We start from the raw sequence: 22,778 nt of genomic DNA, 5'->3' as shown, positions 1-22,778 counted from the left end.
TGCATAATTTATACAGGAAAGATGTTTAATGGACTCACAATTCTACATTGCTGGGGAGGCCTCACAATCATGGCATAAGGCGAAGGAGTAACAAAGGCATGTCTTACATGCTGACAGGCAAGAGAGCGTGTGTGGGGAACTGCTCTTTATTAAACCATCAAATCTTGGGAGACTTACTCACTATCACTAGAACACCATGGGAGAACCCACCCCCATGATTCAATTACCTCCCATTGGGTCCCTCCCATGACACGTGGGAATTATGGGAGCTACAATTCAAGATGAGATTCGAGTGGGAACACAGCCAAACCATATCAAAATGTAATCAATTATCAGCTTACAGGAAAAGACAAGATGAGTCTGGAGCATCAAGTAGTTCCAAAAGCAAAGAAGTGCTCAAAAAACAAAAGGATGGAGGCACAGGAGCCAACCTGAGAGAGCTCTCAATGGCCAAAGCTAAAACAATTTTAGCAGCAAACTAAATGACATAGTATTAGCTTATGGCACAAAGAATAGAATAAATATCTGCGAGCCCATACTGATTACATAAAATAAATGATTGAGTAAATCAATGGAGAACAAGTCTTTCTCACAGAAGAATTTGAAATAATATGAGGACACTCCTATTTTTAGAAGGTGGAGTTTAGTTCCTCCCTACCCTCTTTGATGACTCAGCCCCAAAGAATAAAATGTGAAAGGGAAAAATACTGAATGTGGAAAAACCTGGCAAATATCATAATTTATTAAACTAGCCTTCTGTTGATGGTCATTTAGGTTGTTTCTTATCTTTTAGTATTTGAATCTAGCAGTAAGTAAAAAAAGATAGTATATCAGGACTGCATTGAATTTGTGCAAGATTGTCTTAACATTAATTGACCCCATTGACAGCTTAAGGGGAAAAAATTTGATCATCTCATTGGATACAGAAAAAGTAGTAGGTAAAATCCAATAGCCATTTATGACAAAAATTTTTAGCAAACTGGGAATAGAAGGGAACTTTCTTAAATGGCTGAAATATCAGCAGAGTTCTACAGCAAGTTTACTTAATGTTTAAATACTAAAAGCATTCCTTTCAAGAACAGAATAAGGATGCATGCTATCACTACTTCTATTCAATTATGGAGTTCCTAACTAGAATAATAAAACAGAAAATAAGAAAAATAGAAAAAATTATCACTTGTGGTTGGTAATTATTGTCTACATAGAAAATTCTCTATGTAGACAATAATTTTCTATGTAGATAATAACTACCAACTACAAGTGACAATTTTGTTTCTTTTTTTTCTTATTTTAGAATTAAGAAAGTTTGGGGCCAGGTGTGGTGGCTCACACCTGTAATCTCAGCACTTTGGAAGGCCAAGGTGGGAGGATCACTTGAGCTTAGGAGTTGGAGACCAGCCTGAGAGACATAGGAAGACCCCATCTTTACAGAAAAAATAAATTAGCCAGGCGTGGTGGTGCACACCTGTGGAAACAGCTACTTGGGAGGCCGATGTGAGAGGATTGCTTGAGCATGGGCAGTCGAGGCTGCAGTGAGCTGTGATCATGCAACTGCACTCCAGCCTGGGTGACAGAACAAGGCCCTGTCTCAAAAAAAAAGAGTTTGGAATGGTTAAAGGATATAAGACAAAAACAACAATAACAACAAAAAATGTATTTTAATACACCAACACCAAACTGTTAGAAAAGGTAATTTAAAATAATTTAATATAGCAATGATAGAGTTGTGTCTACAAATATATGCAAGCCATTTATGTAGATATTTATAAAACTAAAAAAATTATGTGAATGGAGAGATACAGTATGTTGATGGATAGGATGGCAATATAATAATGATCTTAGTTGTCCTGATATTGCTCTGTAGATTAAATGTAGTTCTAGTCAGAATCCCAAAAGGTGGATCTTGGTTTTGCTTTTGGAGAATATAAAAGGCACCAACGTGGCTGAATCTCAGAAATACAATGTTGAGCAAAATAAATCACGAAAATTGTGAAAGAATGTGTACATTGTGATTTCATTTTTGTAACATTCTAAAATGGTAAAACTAAGCAATTGGTAAAAAATACGAAGAAAAGAAAGAAAATTATTATCACAAATTAATTGTACCAGTTACTTCCAGGAAATTTAACTGACCAGGTTCTTACAGGAGGCTTCAGCAATATTGCCATTAGTTCTGTTCTTAAGTTGGGGATGAGGTAGATACATGGAATTTCATTTTGTATAACTATTACCATTCTTGAAGAAAACATTCAAACTGTTTTTCATGTGCTGTCACACCAACACAACAACAGTCAATACAGAAGACTTCTGTGACCCCAAAATATGTGGAGGTTTTTCCCCATCAGCAAGCAAGCAGTCAGTTCTGCAGCAGATACCAGTTGGTTGTCCTCCAATTCAGTTCCAACACTGTCTACCTGGAGATAGTGTCAGATCCCACAGGTTGAGGGCTTAGTCTCCAAGACTGCCTCCTCCATTTTCAGACACCAGTCACGAGTCCTGACCTATGGAACTTCTTACTGACTGGCTTCAGGTTGAGGTTTTCACATGTCCCACTTTGGGTTTGATTAGTTTACTAGCACAGCTCACCAAATTCAGGGAAACACTTACTTACATTTATCAATGTACTACAAAGGATTTTTCTTTCTTTTTTTTTTTTTTGAGACGGAGTCTCGCTCTGTCACCCAGGCTGGAGTGCAGTGGCACGATCTTGGCTCACTGCAAGCTCCGCCTCCCAGGTTCACACCATTCTCCTGCCTCAGCCTCCCGAGTAGCTGGGACTACACGCGCCGCCACCACGCCCAGCTAATTTTTTTTTTTTTTTGTATTTTTTAGCAGAGACGGGGTTTCACCATGTTAGCCAGGATGGTCTCGATCTCCTGACCTCGTGATCCACCCACCTCAGCCTCCCAAAGTGCTGGGATTACAGGCGTGAGCCACCGTGCCCGGCCAACAAAGGATTTTTTTGAAGGATACAAATTAACAGCCAAATGAAGAGATACATAGGGCAAGGTCTGGAAGGGTCCCCAGTGAGAGCTTCTGTCCCCATGGAGTTAGGGTGTGCCACCCTCACAGCATGTGGGTGCATTCTTGTTCACCCTCCTGTCAGCCTCCATGTGATCAGCTCCCCAAAAGCCCCCATGGAGCCCTATCAATGGAGACTTCATTGGATAGGTATGATTGAAGTATGCGCAACTGTGTCAAAATGTGATTGAATGTAAAGGGTATGATCTAAACCCAGTAAGGCCTGTTTAGATTGTTCTTGACCCCTCTGCAGCATTCCTTCCTCCAAGGTATGAGAGAGAACCTCTCTGGAATGAGGGTCTTTTGACCCACAATCAGATGAGAGTTCTGCCGTGGGCAGATGAAAGGCGGGCAGGAGAAAGTCAGAGAGATTCTGTTTACTTCAACAAAGGCTATGGGAGTTATGAGCCAGGAATCGTGGACAAAATCATTTTGTATATTTATATATCACACTGTTATTAGGTATGAAAACATCCTTCTTTCTCCCACTTTGATAAGAGATCTCCTATTAACTTATTTTTCTCAAACTTTTTATGTTGAAAGTTTGTAATAGTGCAGTAAAAACCATATATTCTTCACCTGAAGTCACTAATTGTTAATTCTTGCTCCATTGGCTTTATATTACTCTCATGCATTGCATTTAGATGCCATGTCTCTTCAGACTCCTTTAATTTGATACAGTTCCTCACCCAGCCAACTGTTTTGTACAGTTTTCTTTAGTTCGAATTGCCTGACTTTTTCCTTATGCTTCAACTTGGGTTGAACATTTAAGTAGGAATCCTGCACAGGTGATGTTGTCTCTCTCAGGAAGCACATGATGTTGGTTTGTCCCATTACTAATGGTGTTAATTTGATCATTTGATTTAAGGTGTATCTGGCAGGTTTTTCCACTGTAAAGGAATCTTTTTTTTTTTTTTTTTTTTTTTTTTTGAGACAGAATCTCACACTATCGCCCAGGCTGGAGTGCAGTGGTGCGATCTCGGCTCACTGCAACCTCCACTTCCCGGGTTCAAGTGATTCTCCTGCCTCATTCTCAGCCTCCCTAGTAGCTGGGATTACAGGCAACTGCCACCATGCCCAGCTAATTTTTGTATTTTTAGTAGAGATGCAGAGACGCGGTTTTACCACGCTGGTCTTGAACTCCTGACCTCAAGTGATCCGCCCGCGTCGGCCTTCCCAAAAGTGCTAAGCCACTGCACCCAGCCCTATTCTTCTTTTTTTTTTTCCAACAGGAAGTTTATTTAAACACCAAGATGCTTGACTTGAAGGGAAAAATAGGATTTTTTTTTTTTGAGTAATTTATCCCTACTTAAAGACAGATTGCCCTATACGTAACAGCTACGCAGAAAAAGTTATAAAATTGTCTTTGGTTTTACATTGATAAATGAAAAACATTAAAATTCTCCAATTGAACAAGATATGCAGGGATTTTTATGGGGTTTTTGTTGTTGCTGTTGTTAAAACAGAGCAAAATAACTTACTGAAATGTAAAGATAGCTGAATGAACATGCCACTAATGGAGAAAGGGTATTTTCACAGAATCAGTATTTTTCCCCATCCCATCTCCACTTGATGTCAATCAGAACATACCATTGGCTGTGTAGTTAAAAAAATGAAATATGCTTGTGCACATATACCAGTTACTTTGTGTACTGTAAAGGAATGGGGAAAGAGGAAAGGAAAGAATAGAGAAAACTAGTCATCAGGATGTGGTGGAATCAAATTGCCATTTTCTGATTGAGAATGTAAGCTTAGTCTGTAAGAACAGAATTCTGGAGTAAAGAAGCAGGTTCCCTTTTCGCTAGACACCTCGTCTGCTACTGGAACACATCCATTGTATCTTCAGCTTCCATTTCCAAATGTGCAGGTATGTCTGTTTCAGTGATTGATTGCCCGTCAAATTGGAATCTCATCTGCCTCAATGACAATCCCTGTCATTCACAATAGTCTTTCATTAGTTTACCAAGTGGTGTATGCCTCTTAATCTTAAACTGCACCACAGAACCATTCTGCCCTGCCACCTTCAAGTTAATATGATCGTTGTTCTCAGTTTTGACTTCTTCCTTGGGCTTTTTGTTGGCCATGGTGACTGCCAGAGTCTCCTCAGCTGCCACTTCACAAAAGAGGTACCATGTCTGCACCAAGAGTGGCAAAAAGGACGAGGTGGCAGTGGTGGATGAGGGAGAGCCACATATTCTGTTTCAGGTTACAGCAGCAAAGAAGGGCGATGAGAATATTTGCATTATACATAACCAAAGATGAAGAAGACTCTGCTAATGATTTAGTCCTTTCATCCACCCATTCTTTGGAGTACATTATTCTCAGGTTTAAAAATAAAATAAATGAATGAATTGTTCACCAGAGTTCTTTTTAAAAACCTGAAAGTAAATAGTGATACCTCTGTAAGCGTTTTGCTTCCTATAGTTTTAATTCAAGTTTTTTTTTTTTTAATCTAAGTATTGTAAAAGTTTTATGGATCAAATTTTGGATTTGTAATTTTTAAAACCAGTTTTCTCCAAAATGGAAGCAGCTTAACACTAAGCAGGATCTTTCTGGATATGAGTGATATTTTTGAATACTTACCAGTTTTTAATTGTCCATTGTTTCCTAAACTGTATTTTTAATTTCATTTGCTCTCTCCTAGGGAATGAAGGATGGCAGCACGCCGTGCGTTAAAAGCTGTTTTGGTAGATCTCAGTGGCACACTTCACATTGAAGATGCAGCTGTGCCAGGCGCACAGGAAGCTCTTAAAAGGCAAGCTATCCTCCAGGTTCAGCTGACAAATATGTTTGTAAGTGCCATTTTACCACGGCAGATCATTAGCTAAATGGATGGCCTTAAGATGGCATTTTACCATCTTAACCATATATAGGAACTGCCTTGGGTTTAGCTAGAAGATGTATGCATTACAATTTCTTCCAAACATTGTTTTCTAAGCCTTTATTAGGTTTGGCCTTTTGATCCAGTCTTTTTGTTCTATATGTATGTCATTTGCTAAGTCAGTAATGTAAATGTTGGAATGACAACTCAAGAGTCTACAATGTGGAATAAATACCATTGGAAAAAATCACAAATGAATCCTGGAATCACAAAATAAAACACACACAGACAGGCATAATGCTGCTCTTTCTTGTTTTACCTAAGATCTAACATTGAATGTGCAACTGCTCAAATAAAGTTTAGCTAAAGAACTTGAAATTTTTGAATTATTTCCATCAACTAAACACTTTTAAAGGCTAAGGACTGTCTTATATTTCTCATGTACCAACCACAATACTAAACAGAAGTCTGGATACAAATGAGACACCTAGTAAAAGTATGTTAAAGTAAGCGGAATGTGAATGTTTGCTTCTGGGTGTCCTGAAAAAAAAATCAACTAATCACAACAGAACTAATAACATATATTAAGGATCTTTATCCTAAAATAATTTAGAGAAGTTTTCAAAATCAGCAATACTTAGTATGTGGTACATGTTTTCTAACCTTAAAATGTTCATAGTATGGTGTTAATCAGAAAATCTGGTGACTCATAGGCCAGGCACGGTGGCTCACGCCTGTAATCCCAGCACTTTGGGAGGCCGAGGCGGGTGGATCACCTGAGGTCGGGAGTTTGAGACCAGCCTGACCGACATGGAGAAACACCGTCTCTACTAAAAATACAAAATTAGCCGGGCATGGTGGCACATGCCTATAATCCCAGCTACTAGGGAGGCTGAGGCAGGAGAATCGCTTGAACCTGGGAGGCGGAGGTTGCGGTGCGCTGAGATCGTGCCATTGCACTCCAGCCTGGGCAACAAGAGTGAAACTCCGTCTCAAAAAAAAAAAAAAAAAAGAAAAAATCTAGTGACTCATATCACAGTGCCAGGTATTAGGGCAAAAGATTGACACACAAACCTCACTTTCTTTCAAGGAGCTTACCTTTCATTTGGGGAATCAAGAAATACATACTTATATATCTGGCAGGCATCAGTTGGGAGTTACCAATTTAGTTAGGAGTCATGATGTTCATTTTATAGGTGGAGAAGCAGTGGACAACATGTTTAAAGTAAAAAAAAAAAATCTGTTGCATGGTTGGACTTTATCTTGACTCCTTAATAGGGGAATGGATGTCTGTTAATCAGTGTGCTCTTGTTGGACAGAGCTTTTCCTGCTTTACAGATGAGCTTTCTACTGTAGATTGAAAGAAAAATCTTTTTACATCTGGTGAACAATGACATCTCTAAGTAGCTATGTAAACTGTAAACCTGCCATTCTGGAGGGGCAAGAGGCTACACATTGTCATGTTGCTGGCCATAAAAACATTTGGCACAGTTTTAACAAATTAGGAGATTTTATAGGGCCAGAATGTAAAAGCTGCCTTTTGACTTCTGAATTTGGCCCTCTCCAGGTTACGTGGTGCTTCTGTAATCGTTAGGTTTGTGACCAATACAACCAAAGAGAGCAAGCAAGACCTGTTAGAAAGGTTGAGAAAATTGGAATTTGATATCTCTGAAGATGAAATATTCACATCTCTGACTGCAGCCAGAAGTTTACTAGAGCAGAAACAAGTCAGACCCATGCTGCTAGTTGATGATCGGGCACTACCTGATTTCAAAGGTAGGGGAAATTTGGAAAATTTAAAGATTGGATATTTATATGTACTTACAAATCATTTTTAAAACTGGATGTTTAGAGATGTTTATTCTGATTTCCCCGTTGTTCTTGAAATATTTGGTAATACTGATATTTTGAATCTAAATTGGCATTTCCCAAACCTTTTTTTGACTGTAATCCATAGTAAGTGAAACACATTACATAGTAACCTAATACATATCTATATGTGTGTCTTTATGTAAGTTAAGCAATACTTACTCTTGCTGTATAACATGCATTCTATTTTCTTTTTGGTTTGATTGTTTGTTTGATTATGATGCTGTTTAGAGCCCTCTGAATTAGTTTTACAATCTAATAATAGATCACGACCCATGGTTTGAAAAAACACAGATCATAAAACCATAAAAACCCTAGAAGAAAACCTAGGCAATACCATTCAGGACATAGGCATGGTCAAGGACTTCATGTGTAAAACACCAAAAGCAATGGCAACAAAAGCCAAAATTGACAAATGGGATCTCATTAAACTAAAGAGCTTCTGCACAGCAAAAGAAACTACCATCAGAGTGAACAGGCAACCTACAGAATGGGAGAAAATTTTTGCAATCTAGTCATCTGACAAAAGGCTAATATCCAGAATCTACAAAGAACTCAAACAAATTTACAAGAAAAAAACAAACCAACCCCATCAAAAAGTGGGCAGAGGATATGAACAGACACTTCTCAAAAGAAGACATTTATGCAGTCAAAAGACACATGAAAAAATGCTCATCATCACTGGCCATCAGAGAGATGCAAATCAAAACCACAATGACATACCATCTCACACCAGTTAGAATGGCGATCATTAAAAAGACAGGAAACAACAGATGCTGGAGAGGATGTGGAGAAATAGAAACACTTTTACACTGTTGTTGGGACTGTAAACTAGTTCACCATTGTGGAAGACAGTGTGGCGATTCCTCAAGGATCTAGAACTAGAAATACCATTTGACCCAGCCATCCCATTACTGGGTATATACCCAAAGGATTATAAATCATGCTGCTATAAAGACACATGCACACATATGTTTACTGTGGCACTATTCACAATAGCAAAGACTTGGAACCAACCCAAATGTCCATCAATGATAGACTGGATTAAGAAAATGTGGCACATATACAGCATGGAATACTATGCATCCATAAAAAAGGATGAGTTCATGTCCTTTGTAGGGACGTGGATGAAGCTGGAAACCACCATTCTCAGCAAACTATTGCAAGGACAGAAAACCAAACACTGCGTGTTCTCACTCATAGGTGGGAATTGAACAATGAGAACGCATGGACACAGGAAGGGGAACATCACACACTGGGGCCTGTTGTGGGGTGGGGGGAGTGGGGAGGGATAGCGTTAGGAGATATACCTAATGTAAATGACGAGTTAATGGGTGCAGCACACCAACATGGCACATGTATACATATGTAACAAACCTGCATGTTGAGCACATGTACCCTAGAACTTAAAGTATAATAATGGAAATAAAAAAACGAACACAGGTCAAAATTACTTTGAGTATTATAAGCTAATCCTCAATGCAGGCGCCACTAAATTAACTTGATTAAATGAGATACACCAGGATCTCTTTGTTTAAAGTAGATGTTATTCTGGATAGTGTGAAGTTTTTACATTGAACATGAGATATTTTTCAATCAAGAAAAAAGTGTTTCTCTTTGGAAAAGTCAACCGATTCTGAAAGAATATCATAGTTTTATGAAGCTTTGCCACATTGCTTCTTTTCAGAGAGGATACTCAGAGTGCAATGGCACAATATAGAAAATGGAGTTTATAAGTTCAGCATGGCTATAGAGTTGGGCAGACCTCAAAACTAGTACTAATAGGAAATATGCCAATGTATCAATCAGAATTATTATTTGCAAGAAACAGAAACCAACTTTGCTGAATTAAACAGAAAATAAATTTACTAAAAGCATCTGAGTGCTGACAGGAATATAAAATGACACAAAGCCTATGGAGAGGAATTTGGCAGTAGCTAGCAAAATTACATATGAAGCAGCACTTGTAGGAATCTATCTCTAAAATACAGATACAAAAATACAATGACATGAACAAGGTTATTCATTACTACCTTATTTGTAATAACGAAAGATTGGAAACAACCCAAATATTCGTCAGAAGGGACTGATTGAATAAACTGTGATATATTCACAAAATGGAATGCTTTGTAGCTGAAAATTAAATGATGAAAAGTTCTATCTCTTGATAAGGAGTGCTCTGCATAGGATATATTAAATGAAAAAAGTAAGATGTAGAAATCTTTACACATTTTCTATGTAGGAAAATGAGAAGAAAATGGATATACATATGTATTTGTCTTATATTTGTAAAAAGAAGCCAAAGAAGGATAAATGAAAAACTAATAAAAATGGTTACCTAAAGGGGAAGCAAGGGAAGAGGGGATGGATCAAGATAGGAGGCTTTTAAAAAAGTCCCCATTACATAATTTTGACTTTGGAACCGTGTGAATATTGTATACAATGAAAAGACGATTAAGTGAAAAACCAGCCTCCAAATAGAAATGAACTTAGGTCTGTATGAGGTTGGTGGCATAACCACTCAGAGAAAAGAATTACTTCAAATGACTTTAAAGTACAGTATTTTGACCTGTTCATTCATAGTGGGATAAATTCTAAGGACAAAAGAACTACAAAGAGATCTTAAACTGCGTTCAGGAGTCTTATTGTTATTAGTAATACTGGTATTTTTTTTAATTAAAGGTATATATAGGAAAAAGCAAAGTAGTAACTATTAGATTTTAGTGTCAGTGAAAAGAGATGCAATAATAAAAATCAAGTAAGTTAAATACAAGCTGTGTATGACTACTTTTGAATAGAAAATATAGTTACTAACTCCTTTTTTCTCTTAAATAATACATATTAAGTAATCTTCCACTGGAAAAGCCTAAAGTAATGACAACCCAGTGCTCAGACTGTGGTATCTACTGTCAATTCCCACTGTAGTTCTTTGGAGAAATTACTGATTTCAGATCTGGACAGGCATGGTATGAATCTGGAATAGCTTATTGTGTTAGCAAAGAAACTACTGGAGAATACTCATGGCTACTGGTAAGGAGGAAGTTGGAAAGCCTGGATATCTGCAGCCAATAAGAGAGGCAAATAGGAATTGGCATATGGATAATCCATGGAACCTTTCATCAGAACTTTAATAATGGTAATGGAGAGGCTGGGTGTGGTGGCTCACATCTGTAATCCTAGCACTTTGGGAGGCTGAGGCAGGTGGATCACCTGAGGTCGGGAATTCGAGACCAGCCTGACCAACATGGAGAAACCCCGTCTCTACTAAAAATACAAAATTAGCCGGGTGTGGTTGGCACATGCCTGGAATCCCAGCTACTCTGGAGGCTGAGGCAGGAGAATTGCTTGAACCCGGGAGGCGGAGGTTGTGGTGAGCTGAGATCGCACCATTACACTCCAGCCTGGGCAACAAGAGCAAAACTCTGTCTCAAAAATAAATAAATAAATAAATAAAGTTGTAATGGAGAATGTACTCGTTTGATTGTCATGTCTGAAGTTCTGTTATAAGATGCCAAGGCCTTAAAACATACTTTAATTTTAAAATAATATTTCTGAAACTAAAAGTAGATAAGGCATTATGTAGAAAACTGTAGACTCTGCAGTGCATTTCATATTAATCATGAATGTGTTAACCTCAGTTGTGTCAATTAGAAAGTCTAATTTCTCTTGCCTCTTAGATTCTCAGTCCCTCATCAGTTGCTATCGATCTGATAGTTCATAGGGAACTCATGGCAGTTCTTGTTGATTGTAATCAGTAAAGCATTTTGAAGTAAGAAATTGTCATTTGTCTGAGGACATCAGGTTACAATTTTCAATTCAGATCTTCTGGTTACTTAGTACCCTTAAGACTGTGCACAAGGAATATGGAAAAATATTAGATTTTCTCTCTTTTTCCCTCCCAACCCCCATCTCCCTCTCCCTTTCCTTCTGTGTACTCTCTTATACTTCCAAAGTACATTGGGCAGGATAATCTGTTAAATTTTAAATTATGGATACAGCAAAAGTTTGCACTTGATTGACTAAAACTACTTTGTTTTAAATGTGACATTGCTTTTAATTGCATTTTCAACAATCTTTTTTTTTTTTTTTTTCCATTCCCAGGAATACAAACAAGTGATCCTAATGCTGTGGTCATGGGATTGGCACCAGAACATTTTCATTATCAAAATCTGAATCAAGCATTCCGGTAAACCTAGCTATTTATTTTTCATCTGATCATAACAGTTCCCTTCTTCCTTTCCTTTTGTCATTGTCATGAATGGGTTTATGTGTTTTACTTTCTGGCCACCTAAATTGTACATTAGGATAGACATCTTCAAGATCAGCATCAAATAATATGTATTACTATCTTGACTTTTTTGTGTGAATAATATGTTTTTTGTTTTTATTTTGTTTTTGAGATGGGGTCTCACTCTGTCGCCCAGGCTGGAGTGCAGTGACATCATCATGGCTCACCACAGCCTTGATCTCCCCAGGCTCAGACTTAGGTGCTCCTCCTATCTCAGTTTTTGTATTTTTAGTAGAGACGGGGTTTCGCCATGTTACCCAGGGAGGTCTCCAACTCTTGGGCTCAAGCAATCTGCCCACCTCAGCCTCTCAAAAGTGCTGGGATTACAGGCGTGTGCCAGCACGCCCGAGCAGCAGTTTTATCTTTTATTATTACTCCTATGATTCTCTACTGACTATGCTAATCTCCAAAGGAAAACAGTATCCAGGCTGATCCACCAAAAACAATAAATGCGATTCTACCTCCAGTGAGAATCCAGGTTATGGAAAAGAGTTGACACATTTGACCACACTTTAAAATAAATTATTTGATGAGTGGTAATGATACGGTGAACTGGAATAGTGGCAGTGGAGATGAAGAAAAACAGATTCAGAGACCATCAACATGTCTTACTTTTGAGTTTAGTCAGTGAAGTAGAAGAGTGAGTCAAGGATACATTGAGATTTCTAACCTGAGCAAGTAAGATAGAGAACCCTTGGTTTGGGATTTAAGAGGTGATGAGTTTAGGTTTGGTCTATGGGATATCCAAGCAGAGAGACATCAGTGGCTGTGGGTAGAAGTAGAACTAGTATATAAGATATTATAAATCTTCAGTTAATGTGTGCATTTCACTTAAATGAACTATTTTGCTGCTACTTCTAAAAGGAAGGCTGCATACTTGTTCTTGTACTTCCCGAGATAAATTGGATCAGAATTTACCTGCAGATCTGCCACAGAATGAGATTGTGACTTTTCTTTGGATTTTGTAATTTTTCATGTCTTGCCTTTTATTTCTTGTCAAACCATTAAACAGTGTAATTTACCTTTGGATGTATGTCAAGTATATAGTTCAAAATATTGCATATTGGACTAGCTTAGAAAATTTTTCTTTAATAGCCTGGTAAAGTTTTTGTATTTAACTGCAAGAATGCCATAAAAAAAAAAAAAACCAGCATTTTCTTACCAGTGCAAGGATCTGTAAGAACCATTCTATCTTATACATTATGTAGAATTCATTTCTTCATGTATATACTACAGAAATAGAATGTTTATAGGAAACTAAAACTCATTACCCAGGTTCACACATTTGGGCACATTGTTTGCTGTTCATCTTGAAAATGGCTGTCCTCATGTAAAATCTGTGTGGCCAGAAATAGCAGTTTGAGAACAGCCACCTTTTACCCTGTGTGCACATTAATTTTAGATTCTTGGTTAATGGAAACCACAACTACTTAATGCACTTTTATTTGTGACTCTAGTCACTGTGATAGTCAAGCTCTTGTTTAAAAGGAGCAAACTCACTTTTTATAGTTGCCCAGTATCTATTTACTGTAATTATTTCCTGGACATCCACTTGGAGATGTACTTCAGTGTATATGGTGTTAAAATTACTTTTGCTTCCCCTGCCTTTTCAATTATCCTACTTTGGCTTTTGGTTGAGGAGGGAGAGACTATGCCATCTGCTCCTTAAGTAAGTTCTACAACTATACCAATATCAGTTTTCATTTGAAACGGAATCTGCTATTATTTCTTTCTGAATTTACTTCTACTACTTTTCACTCATTTATTTAACCACAGAATTCAAGGAGAAGATATTGATTGATTTTAGCTGGCAATTTGGGAAGGACATATTTAATAGGAAATTGAGAGGTCTCTGTCTTAATGAATACTAGACTCAGGGAAATAAAAATGTATGTTAACATAATACTGACTTTGTAATTGCTCGGATGCTGTCTAATTAGTACACTTTCCTAACCATATTGATTTTTTATAAACACTACATTTTAAAACATTACAGTGCACTTATAGGTCAACTCTAATTTCACAAATGCACTTAACAGCTGGATGGAGAGTTAACAGAAGGATTTTAGGTCTTCCCTTTCTTTGCATATTGATGTTTCCACAGGGACTGCCTTCCAACCAATGACTGCAGCTGTTTGGATTGTGTGTGGCAAATACAGACATCTTAAATGAACCACCGATTAGTTAAATTACTGTTTAGGCTGATAATGACAATAAACATTGGATTTTAAAGCCCATTGCATGCCGGCTTCAGAGGCATGTTACATCAAGGCAGATACATCAAACTTCACATTATGCTGCATCTTATTTACTGTGTTTTTAGTGGATAGCACTCCACAAAAACGCATAGTACAGCCTTTCTACAAATATCTTTTAAATGCCTGAACGGAATTGAGAATTGTGGTTTTTTTTGTTTTTTTTTTTTTTTTGAGACCAAGTCTCGCTCTGTCATCCAGGCTGGAGTGCAGTGGTGTGATCTCGGCTCATCTCGAAAAACAAAAAAACCCAAAGTTTGAGCATTTAAGTAATGGACCAATTATAATTGAACTCAATGATTACTATTAGGAGGAAGACAAACAAGTCACTTATAATCCAACCTGAACTTAGTATTAACAAGACTAAAAAATATCTAATCACAAAATTAATATATCCTCATCGTGGAAAAGTTTAAATGCTCAAGAAAGAATAAATTAAAAATTACCTGTAACGCTGCCACCTAAAGAGAACCACAGTTAACATTTTAGCACATAGCCAGTTTCTTTGTTTCTATACACATACATGTTTACACAAAATTTATAATGTGTATATACTATATAGTAACATGCTTTTTAAAAACCTAATGTATTGTGCATGCTTTGTCATATTCCTAAATATTATTCTAAAACCTATTTAATTCCTACAATATACTCTATTTTAAGAAGCACAATGAATTGCTTTGCCACAAGTTCCTATTACTGTTGGTATTCCAGGTTTTTTTTTTTTGAGACGGAGTCTTGCTCTGTCACCCAGGTTGGAGTGCAGTGGTGCGATCTTGGCTCACTGCAAGCTCCGCCTTCCGGGTTCACGCCATTCTCCTGCCTCAGCCTCCCGGGTAGCTGGGACTACAGGTGCCCACCACCACGCCCAGCTAATTTTTTGTATTTTTAGTAGAGACGGGGTTTCACCGTGTTAGCCAGGATGGTCTCGATCTGACGTCGTGATCCACCCGCCTCAGCCTCCCAAAGTGCTGGGATTACAGGCGTGAGCCACTGCTCCTGGCTGGTATTCCAGGTTTTTGAAATTCATTTTAAAAAACTCCTGAGAACATGTTTGTTGAGCAGTATTTATGCTTTCTTTATGATTTTTTTTTTCAGAAGTATAGTTGCCAGGCAAAGGAATTTTGGGGAAAAAACGACATGGAATTACTTAGCCTAGGAAACGTTTGAGGCCTTTTTTTCCTATATTAAGAAACTGCTCTCCATCTCCTAGAGTAGCTTATTAAAATGTCGTTATACCTGAAGAGAAATGGCATCACAACTTTCACGTTTAAATTTATAGATGAAGGCTTTTTAAGAATAATGTATTTGAAGTTTTGTTAATAACATTCTTCCCATAATTGCTGTAGAGTTTGAGATTCCTCCAAAAGTCTTAGAGATGTGCAGATTTTTTTTTTTTAATTTTTCAGGATGAGCTTCTTACCACTGTAAGAAGTCTTTGTTGACTGTTGGATTGCTTGCTTTCCCTCATCTCCTTCTTAAGGAAAAATTACAAGTTTAATTACTCTGGTATATTCAATCCTTAGTAAAGGGAAGAAAAGAAAGAAAGAACAAGACAAACAGACAGTAATGGCCTCAGTACTGCATTTGTACACTAACTCCTGAATATTTTCTAAGTACTTAGAGCCCTGAGCATGAGGAATCCCAGAACAGTGTAGCAGCAGGGCTCAAATTAGAAATATATCTATGGGCTTTTCCCATTTTTGAAAGGGTTGACTGCTATGCAGTGTTCTTAATTAAAGTCCAGACTCTAAAATACTACTTTGGAGGTGAGAAATTGTTTAATACTTCAGAACTTGAGATGTTTAAAGCATTTCATTAGTGTATGTAGGAGAAGTTTATATGCAGATCTGAAAATCATAGGATACAGAATTGAGTATCAGAATCACTGCTCTTATTTTGTAGTTTGAGGATATATTTAGCAGGCAGCTCCTGCTACTCTAAATATGATTTGTTTACGTGAACAAACCATAAAAATATATTCTGTTACTGATTTTTCTAAACTGAGGTAAACATGCACTGTAAGTTACACAGATTTTAAGTATACAACTCAATACAATTTTACACATAGATATACCTATGTAACCCCCATTTGGTGATCAAGATATAGAACATTTTCAGCATCCTTGGTGGCTCCCTTTCCCAGTCAGTACCACTCCTTCCCCAGGATAACCACTGCTCTGACTTCTATAATTATTGCCATTTCTTAATCTTCATATGAATGAAATCATAGAATTATAGCATTTTTTGGTCTGCTTTTGAGATTTATCCAAGTTTTTGCCAAGTGTACCAGTACTTTGGTTTTTATTTTGCTTCTTTGTTGTTGTTGTTGTTTTGTATAGTAGTAGTGTATTATATGAATATTCCACAATTTATTTATTCATTCTGCTGTTAATGGACATGGGTTGCTTCCAGTTTGGGCTGTTATGAATAAAACTGCTGTGAACATTCTTGTGTATGTCTTTTGGGGGACATGTGCATTCAGTTCTCTTGGGTACATATCTAGAAGTGAAATTGCTAGATAGTACGATAGGTAATTGTTTAGTTTTAGTAAATATCGCCAAACAGTTTTCCAAAGTGATTGTACCAAGTCATACATTCTTGCTAGCTACAAATGAGAGTTCCAATGCTCTATATTCTCTATTTAATAGTAGCTATTCTGTCTGGTGTATATGGTGGTATCTTTACTGAGTTCCTATTTGTTTTTTTTTGTTTTGTTTTTTTTGTTGTTATTTTTTTCAAAGACAGGGTCTTGCTCTGTCACCCAGGCTAGAGTGCAGTGGCACTATCGTAGCTCACTGTAGCCTCAAACTCCTGGACTCAAGAGGTCCTCCTGCCTTAGCCTCCCAAGTAGCTAGGACTACAGATGTGTGCCACTACACCTGGCTAATTTTTAATTCGTTTTTGTAGTGGGGTTTTGCTGTGTTGCTGGCTGTTCTCAAACTCCTGACGTCAAGTGATCATTGTGCCCTAGTCTCTCAAAGTGCTGGGATTACAGGTGTGAGCCATTGCATCCAGCCTCAGTTTCAATTTGTATTTCTCTGATGAGTAATGCTGTTGAAACCTTTTCATATACTTATTAGCCATTTGGATATCTTTTGTTGTGATGCACCCATTCAAATCTTTTATGTTTTCTGATTGGGATGTCTTTTTCTTACTGATTTGTCAAAGTTATTTTTTTTGTTTGTTTGTTTTTTGTTTTTTTTGAGTCAGAGTTTCACTCTTGTTGCCCAGGTTGGAGTGCAATGGCGTAATCTCGGCTCACTGCAACCTCTGCCTCCCGGGTTCAAGCAATTCTCCTGTCTCAGCCTCCCGAGTAGCTGGGATTACAGCCATGCACCACCACGCCCGGCTAAGTTTGTATTTTTAGTAGAAACAGGGTTTCTCTGTGTTGGTCAGGCTGGTCTCGAACTCCCGACCTCAGGTGAGCCGCCTGCCTCGGCCTCCCAAAATGCTGGGATTACAGGCGTGAGCCGCTGCGCCCGGCCTTAGAGTTCTTAATGTGTTATGTCTTACAAGACTTTGGTTGAATATATGTACCACAGATATCCCTATCTTTGATTTGCCTTTTCACTCTCTTAATAGTATGAGAAGATCAGGTTCTTAATTTTGATGTAGTTCAATTTGTCAGTATTTTCTTCTGTTTTGTTTAAGAAATCTTTGCTTACCCCAAGGTCATGAAGATATTTTCCTGTATTTTCTTCTGTAAGCTTTATTGTTTTACTTTTAGCAATTAGGTGTAGAATCTATTTTGAATTAATTTTTGTGAATTGTGTGAAATAGAAGTTCATTTTTATCTGTGTATACTCAGTTGTTCCAGCAACACGTATTGCAGAGACCCATTCTTCCCCCATTGAGTTGCAATTGTGCTTTTGACGTAAATCAAGTGACTAGATTCTTTATCTATACTTTTGCCATTCATACTGTCTTGATTATTGTAGCTTCATAATAAGCCTTAATATCTGGTAGTGTACATCCTCCAACTTTATTATTTAAGATTGTCTTGGCTATTCTACCTCCTTTGGATTTCCACACAGATTTTGAAATCAACTTGTTAACTTTCACAAACAAAGCCTGCTGGGAGTTTGATCCTTCTTTAAATCTATGGATTTGGACAGTATGTACATCTGTACAATAATATATCTTCCAGTCTATGAAAATAAAATATATCTCTATTTATTTAGTTTTTTTTTGTTTCATTTTTGTTTTTTTACATTTGCTGTCATCAGTGTTTTATAGTTTTTAGAATGTGGGTCTTAGACATTTTGTTAAATTCTTGTCTTTCATGTTGTTTGATGCTATTGTAAATTGTATTTTTGTTTTTGTTTTTGTTTTTCTGAGACAGAGTTTACCCTTGTTGCCCAGGCTGGAGTGCAATGGCATGCTCTCAGCTCACTGTAACCTCTGCCTCCCAGGTTCAAGCGATTCTTCTGCCTCAGCCTCCCAGTAGCTGGGAGTACAAGCATGCGCCACCATGCCTGGCTAATTCTTGTATTTTTAGTAGAGATGGGGTTTTGCCATGTTGGCCAGGCTGGTCTCAAACTCTTGACCTCAGGTAATCCACCCACCTCAGCCTCCCAAAGTGCTGGGATTACAGGTGTGAGCCACTGTGCCCAGCCTTGTATTTTGCTGAATTTCATATTTATTTGCTTATTGCTAATACATAGAAAGCTAATTGGGTTTTTGTATGTTAATCTTCTGTCCAGCAGTCTTCTTCCATTTACTTGCTAATTCTAATAAATTTTTGTATTAATAGAATCTTTTGGATTGCATTTTCTATATAGACAGTTGTAGACGATAATGACAATTTTAATTGTCTCCTTCCAGAGTTAAAATTCTTTTTATTTTTCTTGCTATGTTACACTGTCTGGGACTCCTAGTGCACTCCTAATAGACATGGTGATAGTAGATAGCCTTATCTTACTTCTAAATTCAGGGGTAGAACTTTCAGTATTTTACCACTTTGAGTATTTCTTACTAGGTCAGTAAGCTATGTTTGTTTTTAATCCCAAAGACTTCAAAACTTTTTTTTTTTTTAATTCTGATTATAACTAGAAATAGCAGTGTTGAAGTTGTCTTAGATCTTCTATTTTAATTTTTCATTTCATCTTTCGCTTTGGATGTATACTTAGATTTTTATTTTATGTGGAACATTGAGTCTTTAACAAACTCACTACATTTTTTTCAGTAATTAGAGAATTACTGTGCCAGTGTGACATTGGAGGTATTTTGGGGTTTCAATTAATTAAATGTTAGTGGGATTTTCCTTTGGTGTTTTTCATGATTCACTAGTTTTAGTTTGAACTTTTGATAGTTTATGTCTGTTGAGTTGATTGGTATTACTTTTAAGTGTGTTGAATGTTAACACTTTGGCATTACTTTAGTTTAACGGTTCTCAATCAGGGACAGTTTTGCCCCCTAAGGAATATTTTGGTAAGGTTTGGAGACATTTTTGGTTGTCATAACTGAGGGAGAGGGGTGGTACTGGCATATGATGGGTAGAGGCCAGGGATGCTGCTAAACATCCTATAATACATAGGTCAGCCCCCACAGCAGGCATTTTCTGGCCTAAAATAGTGCTGAAAAGCCCTGAACTAGTTTACTGCTTCATTTGAAACTGAAGCTCACAAATGTGAAGTGACTCGCCATTATTTATTTTTAGTATGGTTACTATACTTCCTACATTTATGAATAAAAATAGTTGTCATAGGTCAGGACACTGAGGCATGCCGAGGTTCATCCATGATTTAATTTATTGAATAAACATTTAGCAAAAGGTACCAGGCCTTATTTTTTTTAAGTAGGGAATTCAGTGATGAGTACAACTGATGGGCATTATGGAGACTGTTCTAGTGAGGAAGACAGACCAAACACAATAGGATAAGGATTACCAATCATGCCAAGTGATATGAAGGAAAAAAGGGGTTGAAATAGTTACCAAATGTGAGGAGGGAGTCCACTTTATTTAAAGAGAGATTAAAAATGACTTCTTTGATTTGCTGACATTTAAGCTGAAACCTGACAAATGAGTGGAAGAAATCTATGTGAAAAGTATGGGGAACCGTTTCAGGAGGAGGGGGCACCATATGGGGGCTGAAGCAGGAAAGAGCTTGCCATTTTTTGAGGAAATGAGAACAAAGTATTGTGGCAGGAGCTCAGTCAATAATGGGAAAGGTAACTTGAGAGTGGAGATGCGGGGTTGGGGATAGATAGGGCAAGGCTTTCGAGACTGTGCTAAGGACTTTGGATTTTATGCTGGTTGCCGTGAGAAGCTATTAAAGAATTTTGAGCAGGGGAGGGACATGATCACATCTATTTGCACTTTTCAAAACTCCTACTATTGCTTATACAATGGATTGGAGTAATAGGTCAAGAGAAAAATGCAGGAAGACCAGTTGTAAGGCTGTTACAGTTCAGGTGAAAGAGTAAGACAATTTTGAGATATTTTAATTTTTGTTCAAAATTGGAAATTACTGGATTTCCTAGTGAATAGGGATGTGGAGGTGGTGGGAGAAATTGAGAAATCAAGGATGACTGATAGGGTTCTGGCCTGAGTAACTGGAGAAATTACAGAGATGGGAAAGATTGGGAAAGAAACACTTTTGGGGAGTGGGGTGAGAGGGACTTACCAGTTTGATGTTGGACATGTGGTAGGTGTTTGACCAGTACTTAATCTGCAGTATAATTTCATTTCCACATGCTTCATCTTCAGGGGAAATGGTTATTTAGAAAGACAGCGTAGTGTTCAGGCATACCTCCTTTTATTGCACTTTGCATTATCGTGCTTCACTTGCATTTTTTTTTTTTTTTTTTAACAAACTGATTTTGCGGTAACCCTACATTGAGCAAGTCATCGGCACCATATTTCCAACAGTATGTGCTCACTTTGTGTCTCTGTGTCACATTTTGGTAATTCTTGGCAATATTTCAAACTTTTCATTATTATTATGTGTTGTGGTGATCAGTGATCTTTGGTGTTACTGTTGTAATTGTTTTGGGCAGCCACAAACCATGCCCATGTAAGATGGCAAATTTAATGTTGTGTGTGTTCTGACCGCTTCACCAGCCAGGTGTTCTATCTCTCTCCTCTCCTCTGGCCTCCCTATTCCCTGAGACACAGTGATACTGAGATTAGGCCAATTGATAACCCTACAGTGGCCCCTGAGTGTTTAAGTGAAAGGAAGAATCATACATCTCTTACTTAAAATCAAAAGGTAGAAATGAGTAAGGCTACTAAGGCATGTCGAAAGCCGAGATAGGCTGAAAGCTAGGTCTCTTGTGCCAAATAGCCAAGTTTTGAATGCAAAGGAAAGTTCTTGAAGGGAATTAAAAGTGCTACTCCAGTGAGCACACAAATGATAAGAAAGCAAAACAGCCTTATCACTAATATGGAGAAAGTTTTGTGGTCTGGATAGCTCAAACCAGCCGCAAAATTCCCTTAAGACAAAGCCCTAACTCTCTTCAGTTCTTTGAAGACTAAGAGAGATGAGGAAGCTACAGAAGAAAAGTTTGAAGCTAGCAGAGGATGGTTCATGAAGTTTAAGGAAAGAAGCTGTCTCCATAAACTTGCATTAAAGTGCAAGATGAAGCAGCAAGTGCTGATGTAGAAGCTACAGCTTGTTATCCAGAGATCTAGCTAAGATCATTGATGAAGGCGTCTACACTAAACAACAGATTTTCAATGTAGATGAAACAGTCTTACACTGGAAAAAGATGCCACCTAGGACTTCCATAGCTAGAGAGGAAAAGTCAGAGCCTGGCTTCAAAGCTTCAAAGGACAGGCAGTCTATCTTGTTAGGGGCTAATGCAGCTGGTGACTTTAAGTTCAAACCTGTGCTCTATCAATGGAATAACAAAGCCTGAATGGCAGCACATCTGTTTACAGCATGGTTTATTGAATGTTCCAAGACCACTATTGAGACTTACTGGTCAGAAAAATAGATTCCCATCAGAATGTTACTGCTCATGGACAAAGCAACTGGTCACCCAAGAGCTCCTCTGGAGATGTACCAGGAGATCAATGTTGTTCTCATGCCTGTTAACACAACACCCATTCTGCCACCCACGGATCAGGGAGTCGTTTTGACTTTCAAGTCTTACTATTTAAAAAATATATTTTGTAAGGCCATAGCTGCCATAGACAATGATTTCCTCTGATGGATCTAGGCAAAGAAAATTGAAAACCTTCTGGAAAGGATTCAACATTCTAGATGCCATTAAGAACATTTGTGGTTCATGAAAGGTCAAAATGTCAACATCAACAGGAGTTTGGAAGAAGTTGATTTTAACCCTCATGGATGACTTTGAGGGGTTCAAGACTTCAGTGAAGGAAGTAACTGCAGATGTGGTGGAAATAGCAAAACAACTAGAATTAGAAGTAGTGCCTGAAGATGTGACTGAATTGCTGCGATCTCATGATAAAACTTGAATGGATGAGAAGTTGCTTCTTTTGGATGAACAAAGAAAGTGGTTTCTTGAGATGGAATCTACTCCTGGTGAAGATGCTTCGAACGTTGTTGAAATA

At 37.7% G+C, this 22,778-nt stretch overlaps 1 protein-coding gene and 1 pseudogene across 4 annotated transcripts in view; one reads left to right on the top strand and one right to left on the bottom strand.

The window, feature by feature from the left end:
- The window catches only part of HDHD2 (haloacid dehalogenase like hydrolase domain containing 2), a 43,187-nt gene that overhangs the window by 8,441 nt on the left and 11,968 nt on the right, over window positions 1–22,778 (top strand). For 2 of the 4 annotated variants that reach the window (XM_019014080.3, XM_055368811.2), the window contains exons 2-4: window positions 5,666–5,776; window positions 7,410–7,618; window positions 11,813–11,897. In XM_019014080.3, the coding sequence (XP_018869625.2) occupies window positions 5,676–5,776; window positions 7,410–7,618; window positions 11,813–11,897 (395 nt within the window). In that variant the 5' untranslated portion in view covers window positions 5,666–5,675. Of the gene's footprint in view, window positions 1–4,826; window positions 4,889–5,665; window positions 5,814–7,409; window positions 7,619–11,812; window positions 11,898–22,778 lie in introns of those variants that run through there. The other 2 variants (XM_019014081.3, XM_019014082.3) reach the window with 2 other exon arrangements.
- LOC109024008 (small ubiquitin-related modifier 2-like) lies at window positions 4,839–5,105 on the bottom strand (annotated as a pseudogene).

This window comes from Gorilla gorilla, chromosome 17 (genome assembly GCF_029281585.2).
Source record: "Gorilla gorilla gorilla isolate KB3781 chromosome 17, NHGRI_mGorGor1-v2.1_pri, whole genome shotgun sequence".
In the NCBI taxonomy this organism is placed as follows: domain Eukaryota; kingdom Metazoa; phylum Chordata; class Mammalia; order Primates; family Hominidae; genus Gorilla; species Gorilla gorilla.
This window is presented reverse-complemented; position numbering and strand designations above follow the sequence as displayed.